The sequence below is a fragment of the Oncorhynchus keta genome, chromosome 18, assembly GCF_023373465.1.
Source record: "Oncorhynchus keta strain PuntledgeMale-10-30-2019 chromosome 18, Oket_V2, whole genome shotgun sequence".
Classification (NCBI taxonomy): domain Eukaryota; kingdom Metazoa; phylum Chordata; class Actinopteri; order Salmoniformes; family Salmonidae; genus Oncorhynchus; species Oncorhynchus keta.
The window spans coordinates 3,796,765-3,816,514 of record NC_068438.1 but is presented as its reverse complement, the minus strand read 5'-3'; the positions used below and the strand labels follow the sequence as shown (position 1 = coordinate 3,816,514).

The window sequence follows — 19,750 nt, the reverse complement described above, 5'->3', positions numbered from 1 at the left end:
TTGGTTCTATTAATCATTTTATTATTATTATACCTTTATTTCAACAAGGAACACAGACTGAGACCAAGGTCTCTTTTATGTTTACACATACGGTTTAGGTACAATGATTAAGAAACTCAACAAGACAAACAAATCGATCACAGATAACACAAAAAAATACAGCAGCAGATTACATTTACACGCAGGTTATTCCCCTAACAGCATTACCGGAAACAGTTACAAGCAATACAAAAATAAAAATCCTATTGGTTTGGGGAAAGTCCCGTACAATGTTTTAACCTTATCATACCTCACATTATCCACAAAGTGACCACTCTGAACATTTCTCCGAATACTATTTACACCACTTACGTACGTCTACATGTGGGTGTGCAAGTTATGTAGTATTATAATTTTTTATATTGTTACTTCATCAGATCTCCAGTAACCCATTATCTTCAATATTATGTTGCTTTCTCTCTCGTAACCAATATATTTGGGTATTCGGGTATCTTTCTCCTTTCATATCTCCACTTACATAATAACGTTATACCATCAAACTCCACTGATGAGTCACATTATCCTCATGTAATTGAAAGTCATGTTAACCTTAGAGACATGTTATCCTCGTTACTAATGAGACATGTTATCATGTTGTCCTCGTCACTAAAAAGACATGTTACGTAGGAGATTTCTGAGACATTTCTGAGACATACTTTACCTCTAGATCCAATGGCGGTGGTGGACAGAACACTAGATAACGTTACGTATTTAAAAACTCAGCCCACAGAACTGGTTGTGGCATTCATTCACCTCTTTCACAGGTGTGCTAGTCTCCTGACAGCTCTCATTCACCCAATCATTTATAGGTACATTTGAATCTCAATCTTGTTATCCAAATTTCAATCAGCTTAATATCCAAAATTCAATCTGATTATCCAAATTCCAATCTTAATATTAATAATTTCAATCCATTTATTATCCACATTTCAATCAACTTAATATGTCATTTCTCACATCCACATTCACTCAGTACTATTCTCAAACACACTTCCTCATTACCCCATGTGCATCTTCAACAATCCTCTTGCTGTTTCTTGTTATGCACCATATGTATCTTCAACGGTTCTCTTGCCGCTACTTGCTATACATATAACACCCCATATTCAAAAATACCTTGTGTCATTTTATAGTGGCTGCAGACCACGTAGAAGTTTCTTGTAAATGCCTACAGACAGCTGTCAGCGGGGCTTTCCATTGTACCGTTAAGTCTTCTCATAAAACTAGTGAATAAAAATATGGGTACCTTTTTTATCAGTGCTTAAGTAAAAATACTTTAAAGTACTACTTAAGTAGCCTCCGGACTCGGGAGTGGTCGAGAGCCATCTTAACACAGCACGCATCCAACCTGGAAGCCAGCCACACCATTGTGTCAGAGGAAACATCGTACACCTAGCGACCTGGTCAGCATGCACTGCACCCAGCCCACCACAGGAGTCACTAGTGCGCGATGAGACAAGGATATCCCTGCCGGCCAAACCCTCCCTAACCCGGACGACGCTAGGCCAATTGTGCGTCTCCCCATGGACCTCCCGGTCGCGGCCGGCTGCAATAGAGCCTGGGCTCGAACCCAGTGCCTTAGACCACTGCGCCACCCGGGAGGCCACTGTACTTTACTATTTTTGACAGCTTTTACTTCATCACATTCCAAAAGAAAATGGACTTTTTACTCCATAAATTTGTATTGACACCCAAAATTAGTTGTTAGATTTTGAATGCTTAGCAGGACAGAAAATTTGCGCACTTAACAAGAGTACATCCCTGGTCATCCCTACGGCCTCTGATCTGGCGGACTCACTAAACACAAATGCTTTGTTTTTAAATTATGTCTGAGTGTTGGAGTGTGACCCTGGCTATCTGTAAATAAATAAAAGAAAATTGTGCCATCTGTTTTGCTAAATATAAGGATGTAATGATAATTAATGATAACTAATATGATACTTTTGATAGTTTAGTATATTTAAGCAACTATATTTACTTTTGATACTTAACTATATTTTAAACCAAATACTTTTTTACTCAAGTAGTATTTTACTGGGTGACTTTCACTTTTGAGTCATTTTCTAGTAAGGAATCTTTACTTCTACTCAAGTATGAGAATTGAGTACTTTTTCCCACCTCTGCTTTTTAAGCGTTACTCGCCTTCGATTTTTTATCAATATATATTTCTTTATGCAGATTAATTTAAATTGACTTACTGAAATCAGTTGCCATCCCTCAATTGTTTGCAAATTACAGCATGTATTACCTCCTGAGCAGCTCACAGTAAGGGTCTGGTCTTCGTTGTCTTTTGGTCAGACAGGAATTTCCCTCACGCTTCTTAAACAAACTTAATGCACCATAGTGAACATCTGTCAGAAGCTCTAACGGGACAGTCTTGTTAGTTCTCTTATATACTGCAGACAAGTCATATTTGCATGTTTTAGCTTATAATTAATTCACCATTAAAGTTTGCTTCATTCACCAATACTAGGTCATGATTGTGACAGACCATACATACCTCACAACATTTCTTCTCTAAGCTGAGACCTTGAAACAGATATCAAAACAAGGGTCTGGTCGAACTGCAAATACTGACAGTGAGGGTTCATTCAATCAGTCACTTGCATGAACACAGAAAACAGTTATTAGAAAAGCAAACATAAAACACAGATATGTATAAAATAGAAAAGCACCAGTATAACATTTTCCATCACAGTGTATTAACAAATAGGGCTATCTTCTGTATACCACCCCTACCTTGTCACAACACAACTGATTGGCTCAAACATGTTAAGGAAAGAAATTCCACAAATGAACTTTTAACAAGGCACACCTGTTCATTGAAATGCATTCCAGGTGACTTCCCCATGAAGCTGGTTGAGATAATGCCAAGCGTGTGCAAAGTTGTCATCAAGGCAAAGGGTGGCTACTTCGAAGAATCTCAAATATAAAATATATTTTGATTTGTTTAACACTTTTTTGGTTAGTGCATGATTCCATGTGTGTTATTCAACTATGACAGACAAAATGAGAAGAAAAAAAATCCAGGAAATCACATTGTAGGATTTTTTATGAATTTATTTGCAAATTATGGTGGAAAATAAGTATTTGGTCACCTACAAACAAGCAAGATTTCTGGCTCTCACAGACCTGTAACTTCTTCTTTAATTAAGAGGCTCCTCTGTCCTCCACTCGTTGCCTGTATTAATGGCACCTGTTTGACCTTGTTATCAGTATAAAAGACACCTGTCCACAACCTCAAACAGTCACACTCCAAACTCCACTATGGCCAAGACCAAAGAGCTGTCAAAGGACACCAGAAACAAAATTGTAGACTTGCACCAGGCTGGGAAGACTGAATCTGCAATAGGTAAGCAGCTTGGTTTGAAGAAATCAACTGTGGGAGCAATTATTAGGAAATGGAAGACATACAAGACCACTGATAATCTCCCTCGATCTGGGGCTCCACGCAAGATCTCACCCCGTGGGGTCAAAATTATCACAAGAATGGTGAGCAAAAATCCCAGAACCACACGGGGGGACCTAGTGAATAACCTGCAGAGAGCTGGGACCAATGTAACAAAGCCTATCATCAGTAACACACTACGCCGCCAGGGACTCAAATCCTGCAGTGCCAGACGTGTCCCCCTGCTTAAGCCAGTACATGTCCAGGCCCGTCTGAAGTTTGCTAGAGAGCATTTGGATGATCCAGAAGAAGATTGGGAGAATGGCATATGGTCAGATGAAACCAAAATATAACTTTTTGGTAAAAACTCAACTCGTCGTGTTTGGAGGACAAAAAATGCTGAGTTGCATCCAAAGAACACCATACCTATTGTGAAGCATGGGGGTGGAAACATCATGCTTTGGGGCTGTTTTTCTGCAAAGGGACCAGGACGACTGATCCGTGTAAAGGAAAGAATGAATGGAGCCATGAATCGTGAGATTTTGAGTGAAAACTTCCATCAGCAAGGGCATTGAAGATCCTTCCATCAGCAAGGGCATTGAAGATGAAACGTGGCTGGGTCTTTCAGCATGACAATGATCCCAAACACACCCAAACACGCCTGGGCAACGAAGGAGTGGCTTCGTAAGAAGCATTTCAAGGTCCTGGAGTGGCCTAGCCAGTCTCCAGATCTCAACCCCATAGAAAATCTTTGGAGGGAGTTGAAAGTCTGTGTTGCCCAGCAACAGCCCCAAAACGTCACTGCTCTAGAGGAGATCTGCATGGAGGAATGGGCCAAAATACCAGCAACAGTGTGTGAAAACCTTGTGAAGACTTACAGAAAACATTTGACCTCTGTCATTGCCAACAAAGGGTATATAAGTATTGAGAAACTTTTATTGACCAAATACTTATTTTCCACCATAAATTTGCAAATAAATTCATTAAGAAATCCTACAATGTGATTTTCTGGATTTTTTTTCTCATTTTGTCTGTCATAGTTGAAGTGTACCTATGATGAAAATTACAGGCCTCTCATCTTTTTAAGTGGGAGAACTTGCACAATTGGTGGCTGACTAAATACTTTTTTGCCCCACTGTATGAGCATTTGTTGATTTAACATTATAGGTGATTCCTTAATACAGTTGAAGTCGGAAGTTAATATACACTTAGGTTGGAGTCATTAAAAATGTGTTTTTCAACCACTGCACAAATTTATTGTTGACAAACTATAGCTTTGGCAAGTCAGTTAGGACATCTACTTTGTGCATGACACAAGTCATTTTTCCAACAATTGTTTACAGATTATTTCACATATAAATCACTGTATCACAATTCCAGTGGGTCATAAGTTTACATATGTAAATTGACTGTGCCTTTAAACAGCTTGTAAAATTCCAGAAAATTATGTAATGTCTTTAGAAGCTTCTGATAGGCTAATTGACAACAGTTGAGTCAATTGGAGGTGTACCTGTGGATGTATTTCAAGGCCTACCTTCAAACCAAGTGCCTCTTTGCTTGACATTGGAAAATCAAAAGAAATCAGCCAAGACCTAAGAAAAGAAATTGTAGATCTCCACAAGTCTGGTTCATCCTTGGGAGCAATTTCCAAATGCCTTATTAAGCAAGGAAAAAATCCAGACTACGGTTGGCAACTGCACATGGGGACAAAGATTGTACTTTTTGGAGAAATGGCCTCTGGTCTGATGAAACAAAATTATAACTGTTTGGCCATAATGACCATCGTTATGTTTGGAGGTAAAATGCTTGCAAGTTGTAGAACACTGTCCCAGCCGTGAAGCACAAGGGTGGCGGCAGCATGTTGTGGGGGGTGCTTTGCTGCAGGAGGTACCGGTGCACTTCACAAAATAGATGGTTCACGAGGAAGGAAAATGATGTGGCTATATTGAAGCAACATCTCAAGACATCAGTCAGGAAGTTAAAGCTTGGTTGCAATTGGGTCTTCCAAATGGACAATGATACCAAGCATTCTTCCAAAGTTGTGTCAAAATGGCTTAAGGACAACAAAGTCAAGGTATTGGAGTGGCCATCACAAAGCTCTGACCTCAATCCTATAGAAAATGTGTGAGCAGAACTGAAAAAGCGTGTGCGAGCAAGGAGGCCAACAAATCTGACTCAGTTACACCAACTCTGTCAGGAGGAATGAGCCAAAATTCACCCAACTTATTGTGGGAAGCTTATGGAAGGCTACCCGAAACATTTGACCCAAGTTAAACAATTTAACCTCACTTGGGTAGGGGGCAGTATTTTCACATCTGGATAAAAAGCGTGCCCAAAATAAACTGCCTGTTACTCAGGTCCAGAAGCTAGGATATGCATATAATTGGTAGATTTGGATAGGAAACACTAAAGTTTCTAAAACTGTTAAAATAAGGTTTATGAGTATAACAAAACCGAAACCCCAAGGACAAACCATCCCCCAAATTTTCTGGGGGGGGCCTACCACTATTTTAAATGGCTGTCACTTTTATTATAAGGCAAAGTCCTCCCAGATTGCAGTTCCTATGGCTTCCACTAGATGTCAGTCTTTAGAAAGAGTTTCGGGGTGTTTTTTTTGAAAAATGAGCCAGAAATTAAGTTTTTCTAGGTGGCTCCCATTTTGGCTGTAGTGTTTCCAGGCTCGTGAATGAGAGCGCGTTCTTTGGTATTTTTCTCTGGTAATGACAATAACGATTCCGTCTGAAATTTTATCATTAATTTACGTAATAGGGTACCTAAGGTTTGAATATAAACGTTGTTTGACTTGTTTGGAAAAGTTTATTAGTAACGTTTCGGATTCATTTTGATGGAGGGAAACTGGGTGGATTATTGACTGAAACATGCCAGCTAAACTGAGTTTTTATGGATATAAAGAAGGATATTAATCAAACAGAAGGACCATTTATGATGGCACTCCAAAAGGTCCCAGTTACAACAGAAGATTAAAGGTAGGGCATTTATTATATCGCTATTTCTGTCTTTCGTGTAGCACCTGCCTGGTTGAAATATGTTTTTCATGGTATTGTATGCGGGGCGCTGTCCTCAGATAATCACATGGTGTGCTTTCGCCGTAAAGCCTTTTTGAAATCTGACACAGCGGCTGGATTAACAAGAAGTTAAGCTTTATTTTGATGTATTACACTTGTGATTTTATATAAGTTAAATATTTATAATTCTGTAGTTTGAATTTCACAAACTGCAATTTCACCGGATGTTGGCCAGGTGGGACGCTACCATCCCACCTGCCCATAAGAAGCTAAAGGCAATGCTACCAAATACTAATTGAGTGAATGTAAACTTCTTACCCACTGGGAATGTGATGAAAGAAATAAAAGCTGAAATAAATAATTCTCTATTATTCTGACATTTCACATTCTAAAAATAAAGTGGTGATCCTAACTGACCTAATACAGGGAATTTTTACTAGGATTAAATGTCAGGAGTTGTGAAAAACTGAGTTTAAATGTATTTGACTAAGGTGTATGCAAACTTCCAACTTCAACTGTATATTTTGACACTTGATATAAATGCGACGAGACATAAATATATACAAGTTCAACTAAATCTGGAGCACATGGGCCACGTGACACGAGAGAGAGCGCTGTTTTCATAACAGCTGTGTGCGACCGCTCAGACATCTCTGAGTCACTGACAGGTCTGTTCCAAAAATACCCTGCGAGATGTATTTGCCACAGGCACAGCCAGCAGCTCTCCCGTACAGTATCAGACACTCTGAACAGTGATTAACACAATGCTTGATGACGAGTAAAATACATTTTGGTACCTACAAAAAAAAAGGACATTTTGGAACCTTCAAAATACACACTCAGTTGAAGAATACTCTATGCTACCATTCACTTTTGATATTAAATATTTATTTTCAAATTGAGGATCTTATGAGGTCAATCGATAAGAATCCCATCATGAGAATATTTCAGAATTAACCGGACATTAACCTTTCCTCCCAACCATAAATTCTGTGTTTTATGGGATAAATTAATAGTATGGTGAAAAACAAGAAACCGTCATCAAATAACAATATAAAAAGGGTATTATAATTTTTACAAAGATTACAGCAGGTGGCCATTACACAAAAAAGTACACCATTTTGACATCTAAGTGCACTTATGGACTTCAAACTGCATAAATATATACCTATGTTTCCTTTTGATGCAATCTATACAATGTGAATATGACATTTCCAAAAGCAGGATAGTTTTTCTGAGATGACATTGACATTGATCTGATGCCCAATGATAGACCAATATACGGTATTATCTAATTGTGAACAATGTCTGCTCTCATATCATGATTCTGAAATCATATATCACTTGCTAGTAGCTTATGGTGTCCCTGTCTTAATGCTACTTCCACAGGAGTCCTGAGCTTTTTGGAAGAAGCTTGTGTGGATCTACTCTGACAGAATAAGTTCCTGACTTCATTAACAAGTGTTCTTTACTTGGTAGTGTGAAAATTAATGGGTAAAAAGCATATCAACAACTGGGTCATTCTGATTGTCTGTGAGACAAAATACCTGGAAACCAAGCTTGTTTTGGAGAAAGGTAAAAGCATCAAATATTTGTTGCCTGACATAGCTTTATTCGCTAGACATTTCTACTGCTTCGTCATGCCTGAGCCTTTGACGTTGAGATCGTCAATGTGTATTTTCTTTCCTTCAGGTTTTGGGTTTCGTTTGTCCCTGAGGGGGAAAATGACAAAGCAGACATAAATCATTCATCGATCAACCTAAATTAAAATAAACTGTTGATCAACCATAGTATAATACTTGACATTCCAATCATAACCTAAATTCAGTGATTTTAGAATCCAGAAATGGTTTGTTTGGGCTTACGGCCACTCCTCCTTGAGCGGAACTGTCATTATATGACCTGTGACACATGATGACTGACCTCCGTCCCTGGTCGGGGCCGGTGGCGGCGGTGAGGGCTGCCCGGTGCACTGCCCTGGGCTTGGGGGCCTCCAGACGGGACATGGGGACAAATGGTCGGAATTTAGACACCTCTTGCTGCCACTCTTTGTCAAAGGACTGTGCCTCGGCTATGAGGGTAAAGGGCAGAGGTCAGCGATTAGGGGTTAGGAACCGTTTATGTATCACTCTGATGAGCCTGGCGAGGAGCACTTTCTTGGAATCTGAATACCTTATTTTTTCTGAGATAGGAACATAACTGTGGTCTATGGAATGTCTCAGACTTCAAACCCCAAACAGAGCTGGGAGAGGAGAGTCCTCTGATATAATTTACTATGTCTTTGTTTATGACTATTCATCGAACACAGATTATAGCCTACATGCCTTAAAAGAATGATCAAAGCATCAGAAAAAAAACACTTAATACATTTTTGGTAACACTTTACTTAAAGACTGCAAGTATAATAATGTGTTTTTACTTGATAAGCATTTATGCTCCTTTGTAATGTTTTATTATAATGCTTATAATATGTCTCTTTATTTTCAACTCAAGTAAGGATCATTATGAGATGATAATAAGACATAACATTCTTACAACATCTTACAATTCATTATAACCACATCATAATGCATATTATCTGCAGGGTTAAAGTAAAGTGTTACCCTTTGTTTTTGTTGGAGGGGATGCTGGCTCCCTTACACTACAACTGACTTACATTCATCCAGATTCTGGAAGTCCTGGTTGAGCTCCCGTTCCCCTGTCTTCTTGTTGTGTTTTTTCTCCAGCACGTGTCCCCGGTCCTGGATATGGTGTCCAATGGACATCTTCTCCAGGCCACTCTCTGAGTCCTTCAGGGACTGCCGAGTCTCCTTAATCTAGACAAGGGGACAGCCAATCAGAATGAGTTACCAAAGAGGCAACGGCCAATAAGGACTGAGAAAGCAAGCATCAGAAGTTCTTGCTGTGTCAGACAGTTGGCCAGATGTTATTTGTGTAAATCCTTAAAAAGTAACTGAAACCAAAAGGCCTAACTTTATATGAACAGTTTTATTTCCAAAACACATCAGAAATGATTGCTTATGTGTGCGTTTTATGTGTGTGTACAATATTATACAGATGTTTTAATAGATTTTTAGATGTGTATGAAAAAAATCTCAATCACATTATGACACCTGCACTTTCCATGACATAGACTGACCAGAAAAAAAAGCTATGATCCCTTATTGATTTCACGTGTTAAATCCACTTCAATCATTGTAGATGAAGGGGAGGAGACAAGAAGAATGACTTTCAAGAATGACTCAAGCCTTGAGACAATTGAGACATGGATTGTCTGTGTGTGCCATTCAGAGGGCGAATGGGCAAGACAAAAGATTTAAGTGCCTTTGAATGGGGTATGGCAGTAGGTGCCAGGCGCACCAGTTTGAGTGTGTCAAGAACTGCAATGCTGCTGGGTTTTTCATGCTCAACAGTATTACAATATTAGGAAGAGGTTCTTAATGGTTTTGTACACTCAGCTGAAATGGAATGTTCATATCCTGTATATTTGACTGTGATATGTGGTTGTCACACCTAACTATCTTAAGATGAATGCACTTACTTTTAATTTGCTCTGGATGACAGCATCTGTTAAATGACTAAAATGTAAATGTTTTACATAAAGATCTCATACTACTATATTTAATTGTTTGTAAAAATATGAATGTCAAATTTCAAAGGCGTATAGTTCTTTATAAAGAAAACATTATTTGTTACATTTGACTGTGTAAAGCCTAGCAGTACTACTCATTTCACTGAGAGATATTTAGCAATTTGCTAAATAAATTATCTGAAATGAAACCATCAAGTGCTAGGTTTTAAACAAATACATGTCTGTTATTGAACAACCCCATTGCCATGGTTCGATAGTGAAAAAATACTTTCTTTTAAACAATATAAGCTAATTTACCAACATTTCTGAAAATGGATACAGTGTATAGTGTTTTGGAATAAAACTCTTCATATAAACTCTTGCAGTTCTCATAAACGACCTCTCCCTTAGTGTTCAGTGCAGTATCAGCTTGGAGAGACCTCCCCCAGCCTCTCAGCATTATCTCTGGCCATACTTGAGTGTACGTACCCCGCCGGGAGCACGCCGTGTCTGGGAGGAGGCCTGGAACACTTTGGGGGGTTCGTCTCCAACCTTAGAGTAGGTCATCACTGAGGAGGAGCTGAATGAGTGGGCGGTGGGGTTGGCGTTCAGGTCTGTGGACAGGTTCTCCTGGAAAACAACACACACACAGATTGAGGTGAGTATGAAGCCATGCAGAACACACATGCTAAAACAATGAGGAACAAAGTCTTGTCATAGAAATATAATTAATAAATTAATACTATGCCCCTTCTAGTAATTCTATTTGTATGGGCTGTGTGGGGTATTAGAAGAGACAACGTGACTCACAAAGTTTCTGTGCATGTTCCCCATCCTGTTCCTCACGCCGAACATCATGCTGTCCAACATACTGAAAGGGTTCCTCGACTCCATGTCCTACAGAGAGAACAAGAACAATGGGCCATTCAGAACTAACTTTATGGTCCATACCACCATTACAACAGACATCCATATACTATACAAAACCTCCATCCACACTGTGCCATCATAAGTAGAATTTTCAATTATTTTCCCATTGACATCAAGGCATGACTGGGTGAAAGCTTGACTTAAGCTAAAGTAAGGATTCACCCCATGCTGCACTAGCATATCAATCATATAATCTAGATTGTTTAAATCCATGGAGAAATGTAGGCTAACTGTATTGGAAATCTTTAAAAGATACATTTTTCAGAGATACACGAAACTCAAAATTCTCCCCGTTTACATCCCATTGACATGTTGTCACTTCAGTGGACAGATATGTTTAAGTAACATGCATTAGTTGGGCATTTGCAACCTTTGTGATGTGGAAAAATAACATCACAACAGCAAAAACCACACTGATACTTAACATAGCTTTAGGTTGCGTCCTTTGCGTCCTTAAGGGCACCCTATCCCCTTTATAGTGCAGAACTTTTTACCAGGGTCAATAGGGCTTTAAATCAACATCCCGTGCAAGTCCATGTCTAAATAGAGCTCTTTGACTGTTTTACAAGACTCGACCCAACCACATGATCCTAGTCTCTCTTGTAGTGGAGTGGAAGTTCCAGTAACTAACCACAGGTCAGAGTGAGCTAGAGTGCTAGGCTGAGCCACTATGGGTACCAGCCAGCAGAGGTCCGCTGTGGGTGCCAGTTGGCTGGGGTAATATTCGACCCAACACTTGAGGGGAGGGGTCAACCAGCTCGTAAAACAACCAGGCCACTGATACTGATCGCATGCAAACATACACACGTAGCTTAGTAAGTCTACACATTCACTTGATATGGGGTGAACACATGCATACTCTCACATCTAACCAATTTGACATGGCACTGTGAATGTGGCCTTTTGTTCAGATTCACAATCAAACAGATATTATGGTAAATTTCAAGTTTCAAACTGGCTGTGTGTGTATCTATAAAGACATAGTGTAAGTGAGGGGGGTTAGTACGTGCCAATGGTTAGTTTGGGAATGAAACAAGGAATCGTGCTGCATCATAGCATTTGAGCAGTCTGCCGTACTAACCGTGCTATCAATACTGCCGAAAGGTGAAAGCGACTGGCTCATCCCCTGAAAAGCGGTACAATACAGAATGAACACACAAGCACACAAAGAAGCCCGAGAAAGCACAACGCATCACTGAGGCAGGCAGGCTCAAAATAGTGTCCGTCCGTACAAATGTATTCAGTTTGTTCTCAGTATGTAGTCTATAGTCTCTTTAGCTTTCGTCTCTCGTTATATTACACTTTGAATCTGAACCTGTACCCTTCCCACAGGGCCTTGAACCTGCTGAATGTACAAATTAGGAGAAAGACTTTCAGTCCTAGCCGCTGCTCCCGACTCTCTACCCCAGGGTGTTTATAACCCCTGGATGCCTGGGCAGGCATCCCAAACACCCCAACCCAGGCAAGGGCACCGTATGTGGACACAGACACCAGAGAGAGGGAGAGAGGTTGGGCTAAAGGCTGGATCTCAGCCTGGAGAGTGTTGAGAGAGCTCTGCTCTCCGTGTAATTGGGACCTGTTTCCATGGATTACAGGGGGTTTAACACCGAAAACAGATCCTCGTTCTGAGAAACCCTGCAAGGACCCAATGGGCGGGCGGGGGGAGAAGAGTCTGGGTCTATCTCGGCTGCTCGCTCAGCTCTTTTCCAAAGGTCACGGTGATGTAAAACGCTCCTCGCTGCCCCTGACAGGCGTGTATGTAGCACGACAGGCAATTATATCTCTGAATGGCATCTATGAACAAATAAATGCCCATTACACTCCTGTGGCGGGCATATTTTTAGAAGGCCGCAGAGGTTGAGAGTGCAAAATGTCATGGACTCGGAGGGGCTTTAACACATTATTTTGGGGATGGTTGTGCTACTGCTCGATTATTTGAGCTCATGGTCTCTTTTTTCCCCCTCCCAGCCTGTCATGGCATCGCATCTTACACTATTCCCCCCTCTCGCTGTTCAAAGGGAAGCTATGAGTCACACTGATGCCAGGGCTTTTATTTCAGCTCTCAGGGATGGGAGGGATAAGCGAGCTGGGAAGGCATGGGTTCTAGGAACTGTTAGTGACCACTAGGGAGGCTAAAGATGCCACCCCCAAAAAATGTAAACTGGTCAGCAGATTAATGATACAGAGAGCAGGTCTAACTTTAGTGACAATGTGGCCATTTCCTTTTAGAATCAAAACACATAAATAAAGTGAACTCAAATGAAACAAACTGAATTCAATGTATTTTATGAAAGGTGATATTAAGTAAGCAAGTAGTTGAGTATGATGGAAAGGAAGGAAATGTGATGTCCCAAACAGCCTTTGAGAGGGAAGTCGGAACATATTCACAGGATGGGGGGATGGAATGCTCAGCAAACCGCCAAGAGAAACAGTAGCTTTCCTTCAACGATGCTGTGAATGTGTGTGTGTTGCATGTGTTTGTTTGCGTGCGTGAATGCATCCGTGCATGAACTGATGTCTGTGTGTGTGTGTGTGTATGTATGTGTGTGTGCTCGTGTACACATGTATCTGATACAGGGGGCGGATTCTCTAAAGCATGCGTAATACTTGAGATCAGTAGGGGAGCCAAAATATCTGTCATAGTTGATAAGCCTTCTGCAGTGGGTGCCAGAGCACACTTGTCAAGCAGATGGAAGCGCAAATGTAACTACACAAAACACAGCACCCACAACCATATCCACCCAGGGCCGGATTAAGGCAGGGTATTACCGGGGAGAAGAAGAAAATGTTTTCAAAAAAATATTATATACACTACCGGTCAAAAGCTTGGGGTCACTTGGAAATGTCCTTGTTTTTGAAAGAAAAGCACATTTTTTTGTCCATTAAAATAACAGAAATACAGTGTAGACATTGTTAATGTTGTAAATGACTATTGTAGCTGGAAACAGCTGATTTCTAATAGAATACCTACAGAGGCGTACAGAGGCCCAATATCAGCAACCATCACTCCTGTGTTCAAATGGCACGTTGTGTTAGCGAATCCAAGTTTATCATTTAAAAAGGCTAATTGGTCATTAGAAAACCCTTTCGCAATTATGTTAGCACAGCTGAAAATTGTTGTTCTGATTAAAGAAGCAATACAACTGGCCTTCTTTAGACTAGTTGACTGTCTGGAGCATCAGCATTTGTGGGTTCGATTACAGGCTCAAAATGTCCAGAAACAAATAACTTTCTCCTGAAACTCAGTCTATTCTTATTCTGAGAAATGAAGGCTATTCCATGTGAGAAATTGCCAAGAAACTGAAGATATCGTACAACGCTGGCTCTAACCAGAATAGAAAGAGGAGTGAGAGGCCCCGGTGCACAACTGAGCAAGATGACAAGAACAATAGTGTCTAGTTTGAGAAACAGATGTCTCACAAGTCCTCAACTGGCAGCTTAATTAAATAGTACCCGCAAAACACCAGTCTCAACGTCAACAGTGAAGAGGCGACTCCGGGATGCTGGCCTTCTAGGCAGAGTTCCTCTGTCCAGTGTGTGTTCTTTTGCCCATCTTAACCTTTTCTTCTTATTGGCCAGTCTTATTGGCCAGTCAACAAAACAATGACCCAACACATCTCCAGGCTGTGTAAGGGCTATTTGACCAAGAAGGAGAGTATGGAGTGCTGCATCAGATGACCTGGCCTCACCAATCACCCGACCTGGAAAAGTAGCCAACAAGTGCTCGGCATATGTGGGAACTCCTTCAAGACTGTTGGAAAAGCATTTCAGGTGAAGCTGGTTGAGAAAATGCCAAGAGTGTGCAAAGCTGTCAAAGGCAAAGGGTGGTTACTTTGAAGAATCTCTTCAAATCTCTTTGTTTAACACTTTTTTGGTTACGACATGATTCCATATGTGTTATTTTATAGTTTGATGTCTTCACTATTATTCTACAATGCAGACAATTGGAAAATAAATAAAAACCCTTGAATGAATAGCTGTGTCCAAACTTTTGACTGATACTGTATATATATATTTTTTTACTGCAACTGCCAACCACAGGAGGACTTCGGAGCCCGCTCTCAATGAATGTAGACAGCCTGCTCATCATCAGATGGGGGGAGTAGAGGAGGTAGGGGGCCCACATAGGTAACTGGGGGGGGGTCCTGCCTTGATTTGGTTAATGATTAATAAAAATAAACGGCATATTAAATAAATGTGACTGATCTTTTATGTGAGTCAGAGGACCAAGGGTAAAAATAAATTACATTTAGAAAATAAATTATAATAATTTGTACCAAACCACAGGAGCCCACTCTCACGCCAGAGAGCATAATTTAGCCACAGAGGATCAAGCTTATAAAAAAATAACTATGGATTAAGTTTTATCACAAGCGCATACAGGTATCTGCCAAAATAAAGGAAACACCAACATAAAGTGTCTTAAAAGGGTGTTGGGCGAAAACGAGCTGCCAAAAAAAATCCAATGCGCCTTGGCATAGAAAATGCACCCCGCACTATAACATATATATAACTTTGTATCCCTCATTTACTCAAGTATTTCCTTTATTTTGGCAGTTACAGGTATGTCAACAGTCGGGAAGACTGCAGTTTGGGCAGCATGCGCGCCAAATATACAGCTTGTTATGTTGTGGCTATAGACATATGGTCATCCATAAAAAGGTTTTGTAACCTCTTACCCTGGCAATTTGACTGTTAAACTCATCGGTACACTAGCAATGGATGCCAGTCGTATTTGAATGGGAATTGCCATTTATGGATTATATTTCCATGCTGTCGCTTTGCCTTTTGCAGATTTTAAAATACAACCGGGGGAAAAACCTACAGTTTAGAAATCAAATGCCTCCTGCTGAAAAAAGACTAATCTGTCTGTCTGTAGAATCAATAGAAGAAAAAAAAAGAAAAACAAAGCAAAGCCCTATGATTTCCTAATCCGGCCCTGCATCTACCAGTAGCTTTTCAAAGATCCCAACAACAGCCCACTGCTACAGAACTAGCCACCGCTGTGCACAGTGCACCACAGGCACACACACACACTATCTTACTAATGACAGCTTCGACTGTGCGCAAGCTAGCTACAGTAGCGCTCTTTAAAGCTCTCTAAAACAGTGGCTGCGTCCCAAATAGCACCCTATCCTAATCTAGCTTATGACCTATGTAGTGCACTACTTTATGGAATAGCGTGCCATTGGAGAAGCACACTCAACGAGAGGCCACTTGGAGTGCTTGCCTCTGTGAGGAGAGAGAGAGAGAGAGAGCATGAGTAGAGAAATAATATTAAGGAACAGGATCGCGAGCAGCGAGACAGCGCTGAGGCTGGCATCCGTTGAAAGTAATTACCAGGGATAAATATACTGGGCACACGGGGAGGGGTGCAGGATTAGCTAGGGACACAGGGACTAAGTTTAGCACCTCAGGTCTTCTAGAGCAGGGCAGCTGCCCGGTCATCATGAGACCATACTGGGAGAAAGAAGGTGTCTTCAGGGGGAAATTGGAGCAAAGGCCCGTGAGACCGATCTGGGTCATGTTCATTAGAAACAAAATAGAAGAAAAGGGACTGAAAAAGGGAGAGACAACTTGGACTCATTTTTGGAATCTGTTGCAAAACGTTTTAAAACAGTTTCATATCCTAATGAATATGACCATTAGACTAGTAGTGGCCAATCCTCAAAAAGGGCTTGAGAGTTTGAGCAGTGGCGGTCGGTGCCGTTTGAGGTTGCAAAGGGAGGTTATATTACAGGAAACATTCTAAGTCTACCAGTAAACTACCAGACTTTTGGTATCTTTCAAGGATTTTATGTAATATATCACAAGACATCTTGTGGCCCTTTTGGGTACTTCAGATTTTAACAGGTGTCTAATTATCTCTGGCCCTCTCTCTGGTCTTATCACATGTAAAACATAGAAAATAATTAAACAAGATGATTTTCAAATAAAAAAGGGAACCACAAAGCTGTTAACATTATCCTTAATATGAACCATCCACTTAGTGAATACCATTGGCGTTTCATGTTTTACACAGTTTCTTTTATTTTACTATGTCAGCATGCATTCATTTAGTTTTCAATGTGAAAAAGTCATTATTGGAAGAGTTGCAGAGTTAATTGAAAATAATGCCATTGTTGATGAGATGCTTTTTTCATTAATTAGGCCATTTTCTCTTGAACCATATGGTCTATCTACTAGAAACTCATGGACAATATAGCACAGATATAAAACATAAAAAATAATATATTCATATAAAGTATTCAAGTTATGATAGATTGCCATAGACAAAATTACTGAAGATTCCGGTAACTTAGCTTTGCAACCCGAGTGCAATTTAAGATTAGGGAGGACAATTTTTTTCTTTACGAGCATGGCCTTATTTCTATTACAGCATAATGATGACTGTCATTCATATTCCATTCACCCAACTCAATGTAACGTCGATAGGTTTAGGCTAGTAGCCTACTACTCGAATTTGCCCTACACCCATCATGAGGTTGCTACAACCTAGCCTAAACCTAGCTACAACCTAGCCTAAAAAAAGTGTATAACATCAAGTTGACAGACGCATTCAATACCGCCGTACATACTTTTGCCTCCATCTAGCTGATTTGGGGTGTATAATCATTAGTCCAAACAGTTGCACTCTCTATAACCACTGTGATTATTATTTGACCCGGCTGGTCATCTATGAATGTTTGAACATATTGAAGAACGATCTGGCCTTAATGACCATGTACTCTTATAATCTTCACCTGGCACAGCTAGAAGAGGACTGGCCACCCCTCAGAGCCTGGCTTCTTCCTAGATTCCAGCCTTTCTAGGGAGTTTTTCCTAGCCATCATGTGCTTCTACATCTGCATTGCTTGCTCTCTGGGGGTTAAGGCTCAGTTTCTGTAGAAGCACTTTGTGACAACTGCTGATGTAAAGAGGGCTTTATAAATACAATTGATTGATTGATTGAACCGTTATGCAACTAAAACAGGAGTTTATATTAGACAAATTTAGGTAGTTCCCTCAGTTTTTTCCCGCTTGAGAAACATTTTGTGACAGAATCGGCCAAATTAATACACCTCTGATTAACCGCAAACACAGTTCACTTTCATAACAGCGTCATCACTTTGCTAGTTCTAGAATGTTCTCGCATCTACACGCTCTCACCTTTTCCCTTCGCTTGTGGACTCCAGTGCGCAACACAACAGCTGTCTGTGACAAGGTGCAAAAACCTCCAAGCCAAACCATCATACTATAATCGCTAAACACCACAAAGCCTACTTCGTTGTCACCATATTAATGGTATGGTCAACAAACTAGAACTAACTCATTAGTAAACCCCAAATCCAATACATATGTACAATCAGCCAGTAGTGTACAGCAAGTTACAATTTAGCAGTTACAATGGCGGGCCCCGTTGGCAATACATCAATAAAACCGAACGCTTACCTTGACTTGGAAGAGTTGCAGTGTTGAATAGCCTTAGCCAGCTAGGAAACATAAATTGCATTCCTCTCTGTTTTTGTTTGAGTTAGGCTGTTGAGTAGGCTAAGTAAGTGAAAGGTAAACTAAGAAGAAAAAAGTACAATGAAATATAGCTAGCACTCTCTCTCTGCTGCTTCTCTTCATTTTTTAACCTCTTGGTCCTACCTGGCACGCAGGCGTCCCATCTAGAGCTCTGGAAATGCAAATGCGCTACGCTAAATGCTAATAGTATTAGTTAAAACTCAAACGTTCATTAAAATACACATGCAGGGTATTGAATTAAAGCTACACTCGTTGTGAATCCAGGCAACGAGTCAGATTTTTAAAATGCTTTTCGGCAAAAGCATGAGAAGCTATTATCTGATAGCATGTAACACCCCAAAAGACCCGCAGGGGACGTAAACAAAATAATTAGCATAGTCGTCGCTACACAAACCGCACAAATAAAATATAAAACATTAATTACCTTTGACCATCTTCTTTGTTGGCACTCCTAGATGTCCCATAATCACCATTGGGTATTTTTTTCGATTAAATCGGTCCATATATAGCCTAGATATCGATCTATGAAGACTGTGTGATAAACGAAAAAAAATAGCGTTTCATAACGTAGCGTCATTTTTTTTAAATTAAAAAAGTCGACGATAAACTTTCACAAAACACTTCGAAATACTTTTGTAATGCAACTTTAGGTATTAGTACACGTTAATAAGCGATAAAATTCATCAGGAGGCGATGTCAATTCTATAGGTGTCTGTTTCGAAAAAATGTCTTGGAGAGAGCTCGACCAAAACATCCGGTCGGAGACCGGAGGGAATCGATTCCCTTGATTCAGTTAGACCAAGAATCAATTGCGAATCAAATGACAAGACTCTAGACAACGTGTGGAAGCTGTAGGCACTGCAACCTCGGCCTCATTTAATTCGATTCACTTTGAACAATTCCTTGAAGTCGCGGATGGATATTTTTTTCCATTTTCAGTGATCAGATATTCCTGCACTTTTCGATGAAACGCACGTTCTGTTATAGTCACAGCCGTGATTTAACCAGTTTTATAAACGTCTGAGTGTTTTCTATCCACACATACTAATCATATGCATATACTATATTCCTGGCCTGAGTAGCAGGGCGCTGAAATGTTGCGTGATTTTTAACAGAATGTTTGAAAAAGTAGAGGGTCGACTTAACAGGTTTTAAGAAGTTAATTTGTACAAAACTGTTCAACTATTGTCTTTCTCACTCTTTGAGTCAACTGCTCACCACACTTTATGCACTGCAGTGCTAGCTAGCTGTAGCTTATGCTTTCATGACTAGATTCGTTCTCTGATC

At 40.2% G+C, this 19,750-nt stretch overlaps 1 protein-coding gene across 2 annotated transcripts in view; it reads right to left on the bottom strand.

Annotated features, from left to right (window-relative positions):
• Positions 1 to 19,750, bottom strand: part of LOC118397071 (myeloid leukemia factor 1-like) — a 33,616-nt gene continuing 13,866 nt past the window's right edge. The window contains exons 3-8 of one of the 2 annotated variants that reach the window (XM_035791491.2): positions 12,036 to 12,080; positions 10,835 to 10,921; positions 10,514 to 10,654; positions 9,110 to 9,269; positions 8,377 to 8,524; positions 1 to 8,165 (exon numbers count right to left, since the gene is read on the bottom strand). In XM_035791491.2, coding sequence (XP_035647384.1) covers positions 8,081 to 8,165; positions 8,377 to 8,524; positions 9,110 to 9,269; positions 10,514 to 10,654; positions 10,835 to 10,921; positions 12,036 to 12,080 — 666 coding nt within the window. In that variant the 3' untranslated portion in view covers positions 1 to 8,080. The remainder of the gene's footprint in view (positions 8,166 to 8,376; positions 8,525 to 9,109; positions 9,270 to 10,513; positions 10,655 to 10,834; positions 10,922 to 12,035; positions 12,081 to 19,750) is intronic. The other variant, XM_035791492.2, reaches the window with a different exon arrangement.